Source organism: Brachyistius frenatus, unplaced genomic scaffold (assembly GCF_029030835.1).
Source record: "Brachyistius frenatus isolate BFR_SWC_R1_liver_20210118 unplaced genomic scaffold, ASM2903083v1 Contig_2, whole genome shotgun sequence".
Lineage (NCBI taxonomy): Eukaryota > Metazoa > Chordata > Actinopteri > Embiotocidae > Brachyistius > Brachyistius frenatus.
This window is the reverse complement of record NW_027210601.1, coordinates 2,978,577-2,994,355: the sequence shown is the minus strand read 5'-3', so window position 1 is coordinate 2,994,355 and position 15,779 is coordinate 2,978,577. Positions and strand designations below refer to the sequence as shown.

The 15,779-nt window shown below is 41.7% G+C and overlaps 1 protein-coding gene across 1 annotated transcript; it reads right to left on the bottom strand.

Moving 5' to 3' along the window:
- Positions 1-5,228: 5,228 nt before the first annotated feature.
- dpm3 (dolichyl-phosphate mannosyltransferase subunit 3, regulatory) lies at positions 5,229-6,593 on the bottom strand. The gene is made up of 2 exons (XM_069700052.1): positions 6,549-6,593; positions 5,229-6,281 (listed from the first exon to the last, which is right to left on the bottom strand). Exon 2 carries the CDS (start codon positions 6,240-6,242, stop codon positions 5,964-5,966), a length of 279 nt encoding a protein of 92 aa, XP_069556153.1. The 5' UTR covers positions 6,243-6,281; positions 6,549-6,593; the 3' UTR covers positions 5,229-5,963.
- Positions 6,594-15,779: the final 9,186 nt, after the last annotated feature.

Sequence of the window (15,779 nt, the reverse complement as noted above, 5' to 3'; positions counted from 1 at the left end):
GGCTCACACACACTAATGTGACAGGAGGCAAATAGAATCAAGGCCAAGGTGGCCAGAGACGGGAAAAGCTACATAAAAGAGATAAAGGAAAAACGAGGTGCAGGCTATGTTTATTATTACCATTAGCATTGTCTTTTGGCAGGAAGATTAAATACACAGGTGTGATCCCTCTGCTATCTTTATTTTGACCTTATGGTGAGTTTTTACACCCACTCTTCAACCTAACCACACCTCCTTCTTTTCTTCAACCATGATCCCTTGCTTGTCTGCAAGCTGTATGTCAAACCATTGTTTTTATCTCTCCCTCTCTTGTCTCTCCCTTCCCAGGGGAGCTTTACGGGCCGTGACAGTAAAAACAGCTGTAACATCAGAAACTGGTGCCACAGCATTACAACTCCCCAATGTTTTCAAAGAGATGGCCATAAATTAGGGCTGTCATGACAGGCCCCTTAACCGCCCGACCCCTGCAAGAGGCTCCACTGAGTAGAGTCTCGTCAAGAGGAAACAATTCTTTTTATTTACTCACTCGTTCGGCATACCAGCTTGAGTAAATGTAAACAGCGAGTGTGAAACCTTTTAACGCTGCAGTAAATGTTAAGGGCAGTCGGGAGATAACCAGCGCAAACATGGAGCACAGAAAACAGGGACAATTCCTTCACAAGCTTCCGACAGGGCAAACCATGTCATTTTAAAGCCCAATTTCATAGATTAGAGGCCTTGCAGCCAGTAGCACGGTTTTTGAGTATTGAGATTATGATCAAAGGCAACACCCTGCTATAGAATATTGTACAGCATATATTAAATCTAGGCCTAAACTAGGCCTCTCCCATTACATTCCAGTCACAGTAATTGCATCCTTAAAGAAACAGTGAGCGTAAAGAGTCAAAAGATTTGTCAACAACACTTACTGTTGTTCTGTATATCCATAATCCTCAAAGACTTTTCTAACCATCTGGATGAAAATTTAAATCTGTCTGCGATGAATTTTCCCAAGTAGTGACTATACACTAACATTAGGCTTCGGCACCTTTTAGCCACAACAGCAGCATGATTGGATGAATGGTAATGCCTGTCTATCCTAATGACTTCGGTAATACTTTTCATCAGTGCCACTAGAAGGTCCGATTTTTTTTACATGCTCTGTGAAATAGATCAACATTTACAGAATGGATTGTACTTGCATTGATAATTCCCGAAGGACAAATTGTATCGCTAATCTACAGATTTTTACTCTCATGCCACCCTTCATTATTTGACTTTGTCCGGTACTTTGTTTTACAACAAACATCTGCAAAACTATGGACATGAATGAACGGTGTTTAATGCTAATTAGAAAATGTTAGCGTACTAACACAGTTACCTCATATGTGTAAGTACAGCCCGGAGATGAACTAGTAAGGCTGCCAAACTCATTAAAAAAAGAAAAATCACAAAGAATGAATATTTCTGAAAGATTCTAGGCTGTGTGACTTGTATGTAATGGAAACACACGAGAGGGACAAACTGCAGCGATTAAATCAAATATTTCTCAGCAAGCAGAAAAATGGCCTTGATTTGTCAATTTATCATTTGTCAGGGTTTAACAGTGAAAGCTGAGCCAACAGCGTGTGACACCGAAACCTGGGACGAAGCCATGAAAGCTACGATTCCGAGTTGGTTTGGCACAGCCAGCTGGTCTATCTCTGCATCTCTGGGCTGAGTCAAGCCTCCTATCAGCAGGACACATGATGACCGGTCCCTGTCTGCCTGCTAGCGTATGTTACGACTCAGAAGAGCCAGGAGTATCTGCCTTACAGGGCCATTGGGAGGTTACCTAATGTTATTGGAGCTATTTGTAGCATTTATAAGCTTCCATGCCGCCCGAAAATAAGAACCCAGTGTCCTGTAAGTATCAAAGCAGCTGTTCATGTGCGGCAAAAGAACAATAGGCTGACCCAGGATTGACTTTTGAGCCCCGTTCACATCATTTTTATGCAGTAATAATGCACTGCATGTTCGGATTAAATGTCAATTTAATGTAGCAGCATGCTCGGAAGTGCCTTTATTCTCCCCTCTGCCTTCATGCCCGTTAAAGCTGTAGATGACACAGCAGGGTTTAGATAAAGATGATGGGAAAGAAACACCTTAGTTGTGCAGAATAAGCCGGAGCACAGTTTGGTCCCCCGCCATCGGTGGCGGTCGGGGTGTGGTCTCCTCTTCCCGAAAAGTCCTGTCACACACTCTCCGTCACCACTGCCGGGGTCATCTGTCTTGTTCCAGCTCATGCTTTGGTTTCCTGTCTGCGTCACTTGGTCACTTTCCCTTTTTTTATGCACTCTGACTTCCACACTTCTTTTGTTCTGTACTTTTACTTCACTCTCTGTGTCAATCTCCTCTTTCAATATGTCACTCTGTCATCAACTGCCGTTGTTCACCATTTCTGTGTCTGTATCAAATGTACCAAGTCGCCATCTCTTTCAGCTCTGGGCCTCGATTACGAAGTCCGTCTCCCTTTCTGTCTGTCTCTAGATGGGTTTGAGGTTTTGCTGTGAAATGTGTGGGTGGGGAAAAGAACTCTTTTTGGTGCAGAAAAATGATAACCTATCATTTTTCAGTCTTGGTTCTCAGCCTGTCGAGATGGATTTGCTCTCAGCAATGTTCCTGAGTGTCTCTGGAAAGTTTTTTTTTTATAGTGTCTCAAGGTCTCAGTGGGGCCATGCTAGGGGCACAACCCTGTGACCTGCCACTCTCATCATCTCTATCCACATAAGGTTTCCTCCTATTTTTCGGCTCCTCTCCCAAATTAGCTGACGCCACTCACCTTGCCACTTAGGAGTTGAAGGTTAAAAACATTCTGTGCACGTTCGTCAACTTCCTCGCTGTCTAAATCCTCCATTGTTGAAGACAGACAGAACAATTACGTAATGTTGGTAAGTGACTCACCTACCCGGAGACCTCCTAAAACAGAACACCTGCACGAGGATTTAGATTTGACCACTTATACTGTACATGTTACAACTGTACAGATACAAGAATGAACTAATACATTAAATAATGCTCAACAAACCAGCTTCATATGTCCAATATAAAAACTAACAGAATCTCAACATAGAGTTTATATTATTTCTGATCAAATTTAGGTCCGATTTCCCCTGGTACACCAAAAATGATAATAAACAAAGGTCTGCAGGAAAGTTTGATTCCAGCAACTATAAAGGAAAGCTCCTCAGTGCCGGGAAAAGAAAAAATATACAAGCAGTTATGGAAAGTTTTAAACCTACTGCGGCCACCTGTACACTGATATTATCCCTGCATGAAAAATATGTGGGGGCATGCGGCAAAACAAAGCAGCATCAAAGTATCAGGTAAAAAAGCTGAAACTGGCAAAACTTATTAAACAACATAAAATCAGTCAGCAAGACACCACATGCAAGTAATGATAACACAATATTTCTGTCTGCCTCTTACAACTGTGAACAACACCCACTAATTAAAAATAATAAGTCACACTTTTGAGTCAGTGTGTCTCATTCTGATGAGTTTTTATCACAAGTTGTCATGCATATAGCTTTTGATCTATTTAAGCTTTCCCTGGCATGACTGGTCTTCCACACATACTGTAAAGTAAACTGAAAAGTGAACCTGCCGTGCAGACAGGTAATTTAGCAAAGAATAAAATCACATTTTAATTTTACTTATTAAAAAAAAAAAAAAAAAAAAAAAAGGTGCATCCTACTGCCTGAAACTTTTTGATGAATCCATTTTCAAAGAAAGCTTGTTTTAGGCGAACAACAAAGGACCTTGAGTCACACAACTTCAAACTAGCAACAGAGGATAATCACCTCTCAATTTAGCTTTATTCCTTCCCATCATCTGGCAGCTGCAAAGCTCAGGTAACAATTCAAAGCCTGTTAACTGCTGCTCTGCTAAAACGATGCCCCTTAATAACAGCTCTCCAAGTAGACAGAGGTGAATCTTTAAGAAGTCAATTGAAATGCAAAGGCAGCTCTGCGCAGCTTCCTCATCGAGAGGAGCAAACCCCTCACCTCTGAGCCAAAAGAGTATGCTGGCAGAGATACTGAATTATAATGCAATCATTATTATGGATTTTGCTCAGTGCTTCATGTTACTGTACTCCGGTGCATCCTCTCTCGTGAATACTGCCACTCACCTACCAAGCTGCAGCCGTGGTGATGGTAGTCGCCTCACGTTTGTTGCAAATAACAGGAGATTTAACAAAGAAGGGGGAAAAAAAGAAAAAGCATTTGAGGTCATTTGTGGCAGCTTTCATAAACATCTCTGTCTGCATCAGATTACATCTACTTACAGTTGCTGTTAAGTAAATGCTGAAGTCTGGGATGGAGCTTATGTATTGTGTTGGAAATATGGGATTAAAGAAAAAAAGGCGTCACAAATGCGTTCACTGTTCATACGCGTACTGAATATGGCATAGAAAATGTTTGGCCAAATCTAAAGTATATTTTGTATCTATTATTCTGCAGAAAAACGAACACATGGATGTCTTCAAAGTTCGATTTGGGCAGAATAAATGTTAGAAAATTGATTGACTATTTAATGTGGCCACGAGTAAGAACATAGCTGCATACGGAGGGAAGCCTTTGGTGTAATTGCCAAAGTAAATGATTTTCTGGTAAATAGCAGGTTGTCTTTCATCCAGCCTGCTCTAGCAACAGCTTGCAGACATTCACGGGGGGTGACGTTGCAAGGCATGATGAGGCTGCAGCCAAACGGCACAACAGGCAGAGCTTGCACACAGGGAATTGCCAACTCTTTTGCATTTGTTCAGAAGTTATGGGAGCTTTTGAAGCCCGATAATGATGCCTTTGGCCAGGCTACGCTTTGTTTGTGCACAGCAGGGACTCACTGAAAATGAGCACAGGCAGCCTTTTAAGGCTCAACAAAGGAACTGTAGCTGCCAATATCACAATACCTCAGAACTACATACTTAGCTTACATTTTCTTATTTCTGTAACAAACCTCTATGAGGGGAGAAAAAGAAATGCGGGATAATGAATATTTTGTGTTGTTAGCTACAATGTGGGACAAAAGAGATCTGTCAATGATACAGAGGGAGGCATTGAGCAGTTAATACAAAGCCTTCAGGCCATGTGGGCTATGCTTGGTGGAGGAATGCATCATACAGGCGAGCACTCATGCACATACTCGCATACCTCTTGGCCCTATCCGAACACCCAGCCCACAAACACACATCCATTCGCAGGCGGAAAAACTGAAGAAAATAGATTCCCATTTTATTCATTCTCAGCGCTACCTGCAGGGCACAAGTCTGAAATTGAAAAAAAAAAAAAAAATTGAATGTACACTTCTTTACAGATAAAATCTAGTCCATCGACACTGACAAGCAACAATCTCCAGAGACACACGAAAACAAGGTCCAGCCTCTATTTGAGAGCGACAGGCAGAGCCAAAGATTCTGAGAATTCCCAGCGGAAACAGTCTTTAGTCTGATGTGACATTTCTGGTTTCATTTTTATTTTTTTTGTCGGTATTTTAGAGAACAGCAGCTGGTGGATGAATTGTTTTTCAAACATGATACAAACCGATTAGAACAGAAACTAATGTTGGGTGGAATTCAGGTAGTTTATAAAAGAGGGCTTGAAATTGTGATCATGAAAAAAAAAACGAAAAAAAAAAAAACCATCTTTTAAAAAGCTTCACACAGTTGTCATTTATGAATAAACAGTAACTCATTGGCTGAACTGTATTTGATTAACATCCTATCAACAAAACATGATAAAGAATAAGACTGTACGAAGAGGAAAATCAGATCGTGACTGCTTGAAACAACAAAAGAGGACGTCGGTTCAAAGTTCAGTTTCTCCCAACACCTTTCACACATCCTAAAACAAGAAGCTCCGGCATCACAAGTGTGTATACACCGCGTCGTGTGGTGGTGACACTGGTCCGTGCTTTCCTCTCAAGTCTCAAAAGGGTCTTAATTCCTACATCTTTAAGCCCTTTTTTCTCAAGTCCTCTTTGGCTTCTTTGATCTGTCCCCGTAGCTCTTTCGCTGCCTCTTCACAGTCGTTGAAGGTGGCCACTCTGTATCCCACCGTGGCCAGAGAGTAGCAGCCGAACGACACCAGCAGATAGAGAGGCATCGGCCAGGCGACCTCTCTGTACGTCCGCGGCAGGCTCAGGTCCAACAGGTCGAAGGTAACCAGAGCCCAAACCGCGCCCACCAGCGACACGCCGAACAGCCACTGCAGAAGTTTTGTCATGGTGAAAAAGTTTGCCAGTGATGCAGCCGGAAAACAAACCTGAGAGAGAGAAAAACAAAAACAAAAACAAACAGCAGTTAAAGCGCTGTTTATTCAATTAGCTTCGCTTTAGCACACTGAAGGAGCAACGTGTTAGCTTTCTGGCTACCAAACACGAGGGAGGAAAAAAAACAACAACAACAACAACAGCGCGTTAGTGATGAGAATACAACCGCTGTGCAAAAGCAATACATCCGAATGAAATCATTTGTTTGGATGACATTTCGTTCAATACATCTGTTAGACGAAATAAACCGATGTGTTTACCTCCTTTCAAACGCCACCTCAGCTCTGCGCAGATTAATGACGTCAAGAAACGTGGTGCCTTATGGGAAATGGAGTTACTGTTTTATCTTACTCGCGAATTTCAAACAAGTCGATTAAAAAGTGTTGGTTATCTTTCTTGCAAATGTGTTTTATTCGCATGCAAAAGTTATATTAAAACTAACGTTATATTAACGTATTTCATATATTATATAACTTTTAATACACCCTTGATATCATGGTGAATTCATATTATATTTTAATGTATAATTCATGTTTTGTTAGGTAAAGACCACTCGAAAGGACCAAGAGTGGAGTGAGAAGACAGTGGTCAGAAAGATTAATTACCACAACTCCTAATGGTTTTTCCTAAATCTCAAATGTTGTTGCTGTCTGTGTTTTTCATTTAAATGCCTCACTAGATTCTTGTCTGGTGTTAAAAACACCGGGGTCCTGGGAGATCTCCTGGGAGATAAAAAAAAAAAAAAAATTTATTTGAACTGAGCCTTTAATGAGGCCCCCAGTAAGGCATTTGACTCACATTACACAACTCTTTCTACGTGTCATCCTATTAATTTAGAAAAGCCATTTTGTAAATGAGATTACCATTAGCGGTAGCTAAAAGCTACCCATAAATACCAATGGTTTTTTTTCAAAGTGAGGAATCCAACAACAATTTCATTAGGGGGCCGCAGGGAGCTCACTGTTGTTTGATCTCAGTTTCTCCTGAGGTGCTGAGGGGAATGTCCATTCATTCAGGGCGGTGAACTGTCCAGGTGCAGAGGGCACAGATCTCTCCAGGGTGAAATCAGGAGTGGGAGTAGGTGTAAACATTATTCAGTGAGCTGGGGCGAGAGATACACCAAAGAGCCACTGAGAAATAAACATCATTCTTTGGGGAAAAATGGAGAGTTATTCTTGGGAGGGTGGTGTTTATGTTTGTCTGCATTAGTGTTAATAGTGCGAGTGACGATCTGCACGTCTGCCAGAGGGATAAAGCCTGTTTCTTCTGTTTATGGAGACTGCGATATGCATGACTGGAAGACAGTCAGGGTTTATGTCTGTGTGCTGCGTAAACCTTTTAAAATCCTGAAATACACATTTACTTTTATACGTTTGCATTGTCAAAACATTTTAGAGAATGCTTTATTTTGAGAATAGCTTTGTGGCTTTGTAAAACAGCCCCAATACATGCTATTATGGGTTCTAAATATCTGTCCCTTTTCACTGCATTTTAATTTCGTAAGAAGGAACTGCAGAACAAAAAGAAGCAGCTGATGATTACTTTTATAATTAAGCTTCTAATAATCCACTAATCGAAACCAGGATGACATCTACAAATTCACAACAACAAAAAAATAAACACTGATAATAAAAGAAAAAAATGTATACATTATATTAGAGCAACAGATCTTAACATTTGTGAAAGCTGAAATTGAATGTTCGTATTTGTTTGACAAATTACTTAATGTATCAATTGGTTATCAAAATTCTTATAATCCTAATAATTTCCAAATAATAACATGCCTACATGTAAATTGTAATAAAGGAGTAAAAAAGTGGAGATTTAAAATGAATCCAAAATTGAATCAAATAATCCTGTTTTTTAATTAGACCCTGTGTTCAACGTGCTTCTCTTAATAGGAAGTGATATGACGCATATCAGACCGTCAAGGTCAGTTCACTCCATTGCATTGACACATTAAAGTGAATCCAGGTGGGATTACCCATGACATGCTGCATCACTACATACATCTTAACGTGTGTTGTGTCCTGCCTGCAATGCATCGGTATGAGCAGCAGTGTGAGCGTGTGTGACGCTCAGTGGGAACAGCCGAGCTGGCTTTTCTCAGTGTATCTCCCTGCCAGCTCCTGTTCCGTTCCACTACTCAGGAAACCTGTGCTCCAGCCGAGAAGGCCTGGCAGACACAACACAACAGCCTGTGAGCAGGAGGGGTATGAAACTGAAAGAAAGAAGACAGAGAGAGACACTGAGACTGAGAAAGAAGGAGAGAAAGAGAGAGAGACCGAGTGCAAAGTAAAACAAAAAAAAAAGGAGACAGGGATGTGGGAGACCAGAGCGAGAGAGGGGTGAAGCAGTCGCAGCAGTTATTCTCGATAAAAAAAAAAAAAAAAAACAGAAAGGAGAGGGTGTGGGGGGGATTTCATAGCTGACAGGACAAGAGAGGGAAAGCTGAGAGGACTAGGAATGAAAAGAAGGGGTGACCGAGTATGTGGACGAAAGAGGAGAGGGCAACAGAGAAATGAGAGGCGGGAGGGAGTAGACAGGGGAGAGAGGTTTAGACAGGGGGGTGAAATCAGGGGATTTGCAGGTGCAGCTTGAACAACCAGTGACCTTAATGGTGCATTAAATCCAGCTGTTGCTTATCCAGACTTTTCTTCAATCCCCCTAACACCTTCAGCTGCACAACGGCCTGCATGCGGCACCTTGGTTCCCACAACGCGCAGAGAATTTAAGGAGAGTGAAGAATATAGTACTGTAGACGAGTGAGGAAAAAAAAAAAAAAGCATAAAGACAGTGTGTGAGACGGATTGGGAGAGACAGAGCGATGGCAGAGGGGATACTTGATCCTCAAGTGCAGAAATAGGTGTGACTCCAAACAGAGCAAAGCTAAGAGGCATAGATAAAACAGGAAAAGTGGTGATGGAGAATTTTGTTGACTCTATCTCTCTGGCTTTGTCAATATTTGTAGAGTGAAAGGTCCAGATAAGAATGTGTGCTACTACAGAGCTATATAGGGTCCAAGATTTAGATAGATAATAATTGTGTAATATAACAAGTGTGTGAAGCAAGAGCTGGAGAAGGAGAGAAAAACCAGACAGAAGGAGAGAGAGAGAGAGAGAGAGAGAGAGAACATACACTGTCAAATTGCTGTTTGAGATAACAATAGAGCTTGGACTCAAAAACAGGAACCCTCTGTTTCCTGAGCTGGAGACCTTAGCCGTGTGTTATGTTGTCATTAGATGTGACTTCAGATGTGTTTGGGAAAAGCAAAGAGTGACTTAAAGTGCGTCACTGTATCCAGGTTCCATGTTTCTGGTGGAGGAGTGAGAATTGATACGTGTCGGAGATCCCAAACAGAAAGAGGGGCGCCTGGCAAAACCCGCCGAAATCTTTCTAGCTCAGGTTTTGCTATGAATTCTTTGTCTGTACAGCATAAACTCAGACAGACATGAGCCTGGCAGCTAAATGCCAGGCCAATCAGCAAACTCCCCAGACCTTGTCAAACTCAGTTTAAACGAGGCCTTGTTGATGAAAGGCGAAGCGTTGTGTCAGAACAGCGTGGCCTGTCTCTCACCTCAAACTTATTCCTTCAAAAGATAATTCTAAGAATTTTTACATTGTGGTCAGAAACAATTTTATGACTTAAATCTGAAAAACTGGCCCATTACCTTATTAAAAGCCACTAAAGTACGACAGTATGTTAAATTCAGCGGTGGAAGCAACAATTTACTCTTGTTAAGGTCACAAACTATTTTTTTTATGTACTTATACATTGTTGAATTTAGAAAACTGCAATTCTACATTTACTTGAATATTTTTTAATCTCAACTTTTGTACTTCTCTAGATTTTATGTTTCAGTTGCTACAAAGAAAGAAACTCACATGATTAAGTCAAAAACCGTGTGAGAATGGAACAAAACAGAGAAGAAGCTGCTGATGTGTCTAAAACCAACCGGAGGGCAAAAGTATTCATTCAGCGCCCTCATTGAGTGAAGTGATCAGAATCAACCACACCCATGATGTTGCATGACCGACTGATGCATGCTGGGTTAGGGTTAACCTTAAACATCAGTATCATAGGAAAAACAACTGACAACTCCAGTTCAAGTAAAATGCAATTCCAGGGCAAATTAACATGTTCTAAATTACATAAGGCTCCTTTCAAAGATGTATCTTTTAGCATAGCTATTAACAAGTAGTTCAATGATTTGCAGATTCATACTCATTTGCATAATTCCCGCCTCATGGGTGTATTCCTCTGCCAGCCAATCGAGTTACAGTTTGCATATCTGTCCAGACTCATATGATATGTGTAATGAAGACTTTGAAGGAATTTGTCCAATAAATCTGATTCTGATAGAACACAAAGTTGTCACCATGACAGTAGACGATTCTTAAAATATTAATGTTGCTGAAAAGAAGTCACAGAATTCTAAAACGTGGATGCTTCACACACATCTTCAACCCGAGAGCAAAGAAAATAAACACAATCAGCACAGTTTCAAGGTGAACACCCAAGATTAGTGTTAACAATTAAGTCTTTGACCAACACCGACACAGTCTGCTGCTCTGATAATCATGGCCAGAAGAGTGTTTTAGCACAACATTTTAATGTCACAGTGAAATTGGCCTTTGGCCTTTTGGAAATAAAATGTCATTACATCATCATTTTAACCTATTTAGACATTTGTGTGTAATGTTGCTCCATTTTAGTGCATGGATGATTAAGTTATGGCCACAATCATGCTTTGTGAGGTCAGTGACCTTTGACTACCAAAATCTAAACAGTTCATCTTTGCATCCAAGTAAATGTTTGTGCCAAATTTGAAGTTTCTTCAAAGCGTTTCTGAGATATTACATTCTCAAGAAAGGGACAGACGACCCGAAAAACAAAATGCCTCTGGCCACAGCTATCCCCGATGCAGGAGCAAGAAAATGTAAGATCTGTGTCTATGCCAGATCTTCCGGCCACTATCTGTCGCTTTCACTACATCAAAACTTGAAATTTTCACGTTTTTGCTTTTTATGCTTTAAGTAGCGTCTGTAGGCAGATTGGTCAAAAGTAAATCAAGTCCAAATCTCAGTAGTTAATCTTTGTGACTAAAGTCCGACAGTCTCAAGCATTGACATATTAAGGTGATAGTTTTCCCAATCAAAGCATTAGGTTAAGTTGGTGTTGATCCTTGAACGAGACCACCTCTTAAATATCTTTGATGCTTCCAACCTGAAATGGCAAATGACCCTTTGGAAACCCTTTTGTGCTCAGACAGATCACGCTGAGTGAAGCAAAGTTTGTTTGCTAACTTTCCAAACTTGAGAAGAGGCTCCTCAGACAGCTGAGGTGACCATGAATCAAAGTAGACACATCAGGGTGGAGAACCCGGTGATACTTCTCATCGGGGGTCCTGAATTCAAAGCAGGGCTCCTGAAAGTTTTGACAGTGATAAGCACAGAGCTCATAAATATCCTTGAGCCAAAATCATTTAGGGACGCCGAGAGTCTGTATTAAATTGCTGCGATAATAGTTGTGGGACCTGTGTGCTACTTAGGGCCTACTTAATGAAGTCTTGGGCTACTCAAGTGGGTGTAAGGTCAGAGTGTGGTCAAGTGTGACCAGCCTTAACCATGTGAGAATAGCACTTGTCTTGCCCCCGGTGGCCTGAGTAAAAAGGCACACCTGTTTCAGCTGCTGCTGTGACGGCCACGGTGAAACAGCGGAGGAATGCAACCCCCCCCAAAAAAATACAAACCTCCCCTCTTCCCCCCTCCCACCCCCCATATCTCTCTCTCTCTCTCTCTCTCTCTCTCTCTCTCTCTCTCTCGTCTGCCCTTTCTCTCTCCCTCCACGCTCTCAATGCTGTCCTAATGAATCTCATCACACGGCCTGTGTTTTGTCCCACTAGTGCTTTGTTTGTTGACCTTTATAAGACGTCATTACTTATTATCTTCACGGGTTGTGTAATTCTGCCCAATAACACAACCCCCTCAACCACATCCACGAACCCACTATATGTGTGTGTGTCTGATCAAATGCTTCTTGTCAGTGTAACAGCCATTAACAATGAACAACGGGCATAAGCTTGATGATGTCTCCCGCCTCCCTCTATCTATTCTCTCCTCTCACCCTGAAACACAATGTCCTTTAGCATTACCATTATTGACAGTGGAACTAATTGGCACATGGTTATGAAAGTTCCCCCTGGGCCATTTTAAATTGGACTGCACAATTTCCTTCAACATCTGATAGGCGAGTCTGCACGCGGGACCCGAGGAGGTATTGATTATAAATGTATTAATGTGGGTCAGCGCTGTGTACACAGCAAGGGGTGGATGATGGAGGGCTACATGTCTAGACTGGAATAAAATGACCTCATCTTGTATTTACATAATGGATAGTTATGGGAAGAAGAGGGGAACTCTTTCTAGTAGTCTTAATCTGCCCACTGCATTGTTTTACTGTGATAGAGTTTACTGTACAGGGGAATTAAATCGGATTGCTAGTCGCACACAGCTGTAGACCATCAGGAAGACAACTCGTGTTTTGCCGATAGCACATTGATTCCAGTGTGGACATTGCAAACTTTATTGACTCATTCCACTGTTATAATGAGAGGACTATGGATAAACTGAAACATGTATCAGATAGCCAGACATGCTGAGCTGAACCTGAAGTCACATACAAAAACTAATTACGTTCAGTCGATGGATGCGAGCGTCACTGACTGCATACAAGATATTGCCTTTGGTGTCTCATTATGCAGTTAATGTCCTTTCTTGTTCCACAAGATTAGGTCCGGCGTTCGGGGTCGAGGTCTCTTTGCTTTGCATGATCAGAGAAATCACATAGACTCAGTCGTCTGGGCACAGATCCATATGTTATCGATTTATTCTGCTAACTAATTACACATTTAAAGAGGCTGCAGAGTTGAGCTATCGTGCAGTAAGTCACATATATTCAGTGACTGTCAAATGAAACGTGCAGCGACTTATTTATTTTAGAATTACAAATGAGTTTGGGAGAAACTGCACAAACGCACTGTTACATTTGTTGACGCATTTGTGACTTTATATCGAAACGCTAAAAGTCGGGGATTTGAGGATTATGGATTTGTGGTGGGCTAATACCCTGAAAGCTGATTGCGGCCTCCTCAAACAGGCGTGGCTGTCTGTCATTACCCATAATTGAAGTTGATTAGGTCAGACTTCTGCTCTGTGGTTCCGTCTATCTGGACACCAGCCATATTGCCCCTCCGCCCCAGCTCCACCCAAAGACCGCGACTGTTTGACCCCAGAGAAATCTGACCCTGGGGCTCCTCGCTGCTCCTTGAGGCACCTGCCAACCTTTCACCCTGTCACTGGGTGAGCATCTGGAAGGTGAGGAGGGACAGACGAGGAGGCTGGGGTGGGCTGTTGTGAGGCATTGACGTGGTAACAGATAGGACCAAGGAGTCATTAGACTTCAGAGAGATGGTCAGAGTGTTTTTATCTTTCCACAGATCAAATACTGACTCCCCCTCCTCCATTTCATGTTCTGCTGCAATCAGCTGCCTTGCGCCTTTCTCTTTTTCTGTCTGTTTTCTTTCTTTACCTCTAACTTTCCCTTTTTCTTACCTCTCTTAACAGTGTGCACAGATCATGCAGGCTATGATGTATGCACAGCTGGTCTTGACAGAGCTGTCCGGGAAACGTGTGGTTTACAGATCCCCTGTTGACATACTGATTTGACTTTCCTTTTACTTCTTGGAGATCTGGAATTTTAACAGTGCAGGGGATATTGCGGTCCGACTCAGCATGTTTGACCATGGTGGAAAACCACTCAGAATATGCTGCATCCTGACTGACTGACAGACTTACTGAATGGATATGTCAGATAGCACATAAAGCTCCATCCAAAATCATGGTTTCTAACCACGCATGCAATGGCCCCACACCTGCTCACGCCATTTGCTACAAAGAATTTTGTGTCATTAGTCTCGCTAAAATGCTCTCCCACACCTTGGTTTTATGGAAACAATAATATCCACGTTGTTAAGTCTGAGTGTACAGACATATATCTGAAGCTTCGCCATCCTGAAAGTTATACGCCTCGGGGCCAAGAGCTATGTAATATAGTGTGGTCCACTTCTCACACTTGATCCAAACAAAAATATGTTAATGTTTGAAAGCAGCGAACCGTTGTGTTGCGTTCAGAAAGAAATCACTCGTAAAGAGTGAGACATTCGCGTTCATGGTTTTAGTCCGGAGTTAAAGAAATAGTTCAAAGTCTTGCAAAATAGTTCGATTAGCATAAAAGCTAGAAACGGGAGGAAACAGTATCCACAGTGATTATCCGAGGTGTCAGACTCTAGGAAGTCACTGCTTCCACAGCAAAGGAAAAGGATCAATTTAGCTTCGCTCTGACCTCAGCTACCTGGCTGTAGGCTGCAACCTCATATTTAACAGACATGACAGTGGTATTTATCTTCTCATCAAACTCTTAACAAGAAAACGAATATGTGTATTTCCCAATCTGCTCCTGTAGTGTACCGCTGGATGTCAGAGGGCACTTTAATTGTGCATTTGTGCACTGCATGCAGGAAGCTTTGCACGGTAAACTACACAATTATTGCTTAAAACTCCTTGCATCATTGAATGGAGAAAACAAAGTACACAAATCCAATATTCCACTGGAGTGTAAATGTTAAAGTGAATTAGCCTTGTGTCTTCTCTCACTATTGCAGTGCACTGGGTTACAGTATGTGGCCATATGGGATGTGTCTAGCATTACTGACACCCCTCATTTATTATAGTAAGGGAAGATGCCCCCGCTATGCCCCTCAAATCCTCTTAGACCAACATTTAGCTGATTGATTTCCCCCCTCCCCCCCTTCTATCTGGATTCAGATTATCAATGTGATAAAGGCAGGAAGTTGTATATTATTAATGCTTTTCTGTCTCATGGGTGGATGGATGGATGAGAAAGAGAAACATAAATGTTCCAGTGGTGGCCACGTCTGGAAAAAATAAGATCAAAGCGACGTTATTGAATTTAAAGGCAGAGCAAACTCAGTACAATAAATGAATGATGTGAATGTGATTCAATTGGGAGAGTAAATAACCTGATACGTATGGAGAGGGAGAAAAATTTCACTCGTCACCTCTTGTGATTTTGTCCTTCGGAAGATGAATAATGAATCAAATAAAACTTTCGCAGCGTAGGTACCAGCTCTCAAAAAGCAAACTTGCATCACAAGCACATCATATTAATGTCTTTTTTGTTGTTGTTCTTATTTCACCCAGTGGCTACTTAATTTCTATTGCAGGCCTCCATCACGGAGATCCATAATGATGGTTTTGACTCAGCAGAATAGGTTCTCCATAAACAATGTATTCCACTTCGGGCTATAGAAACCACGTAGTGCGTTCAGCAAACAAATCAGGTCTTTTGAACATGTGGTTTAGCTTCATGTCATTTAAGACAGTTGGGTTAGCGGATTCCAACAGACTCT

Excerpts from the sequence above, each read along its gene's own strand:
- dpm3 (XM_069700052.1), bottom strand. The coding sequence starts at position 6,242 with ATGACAAAACTTCTGCAGTGGCTGTTCGGCGTGTCGCTGGTGGGCGCG.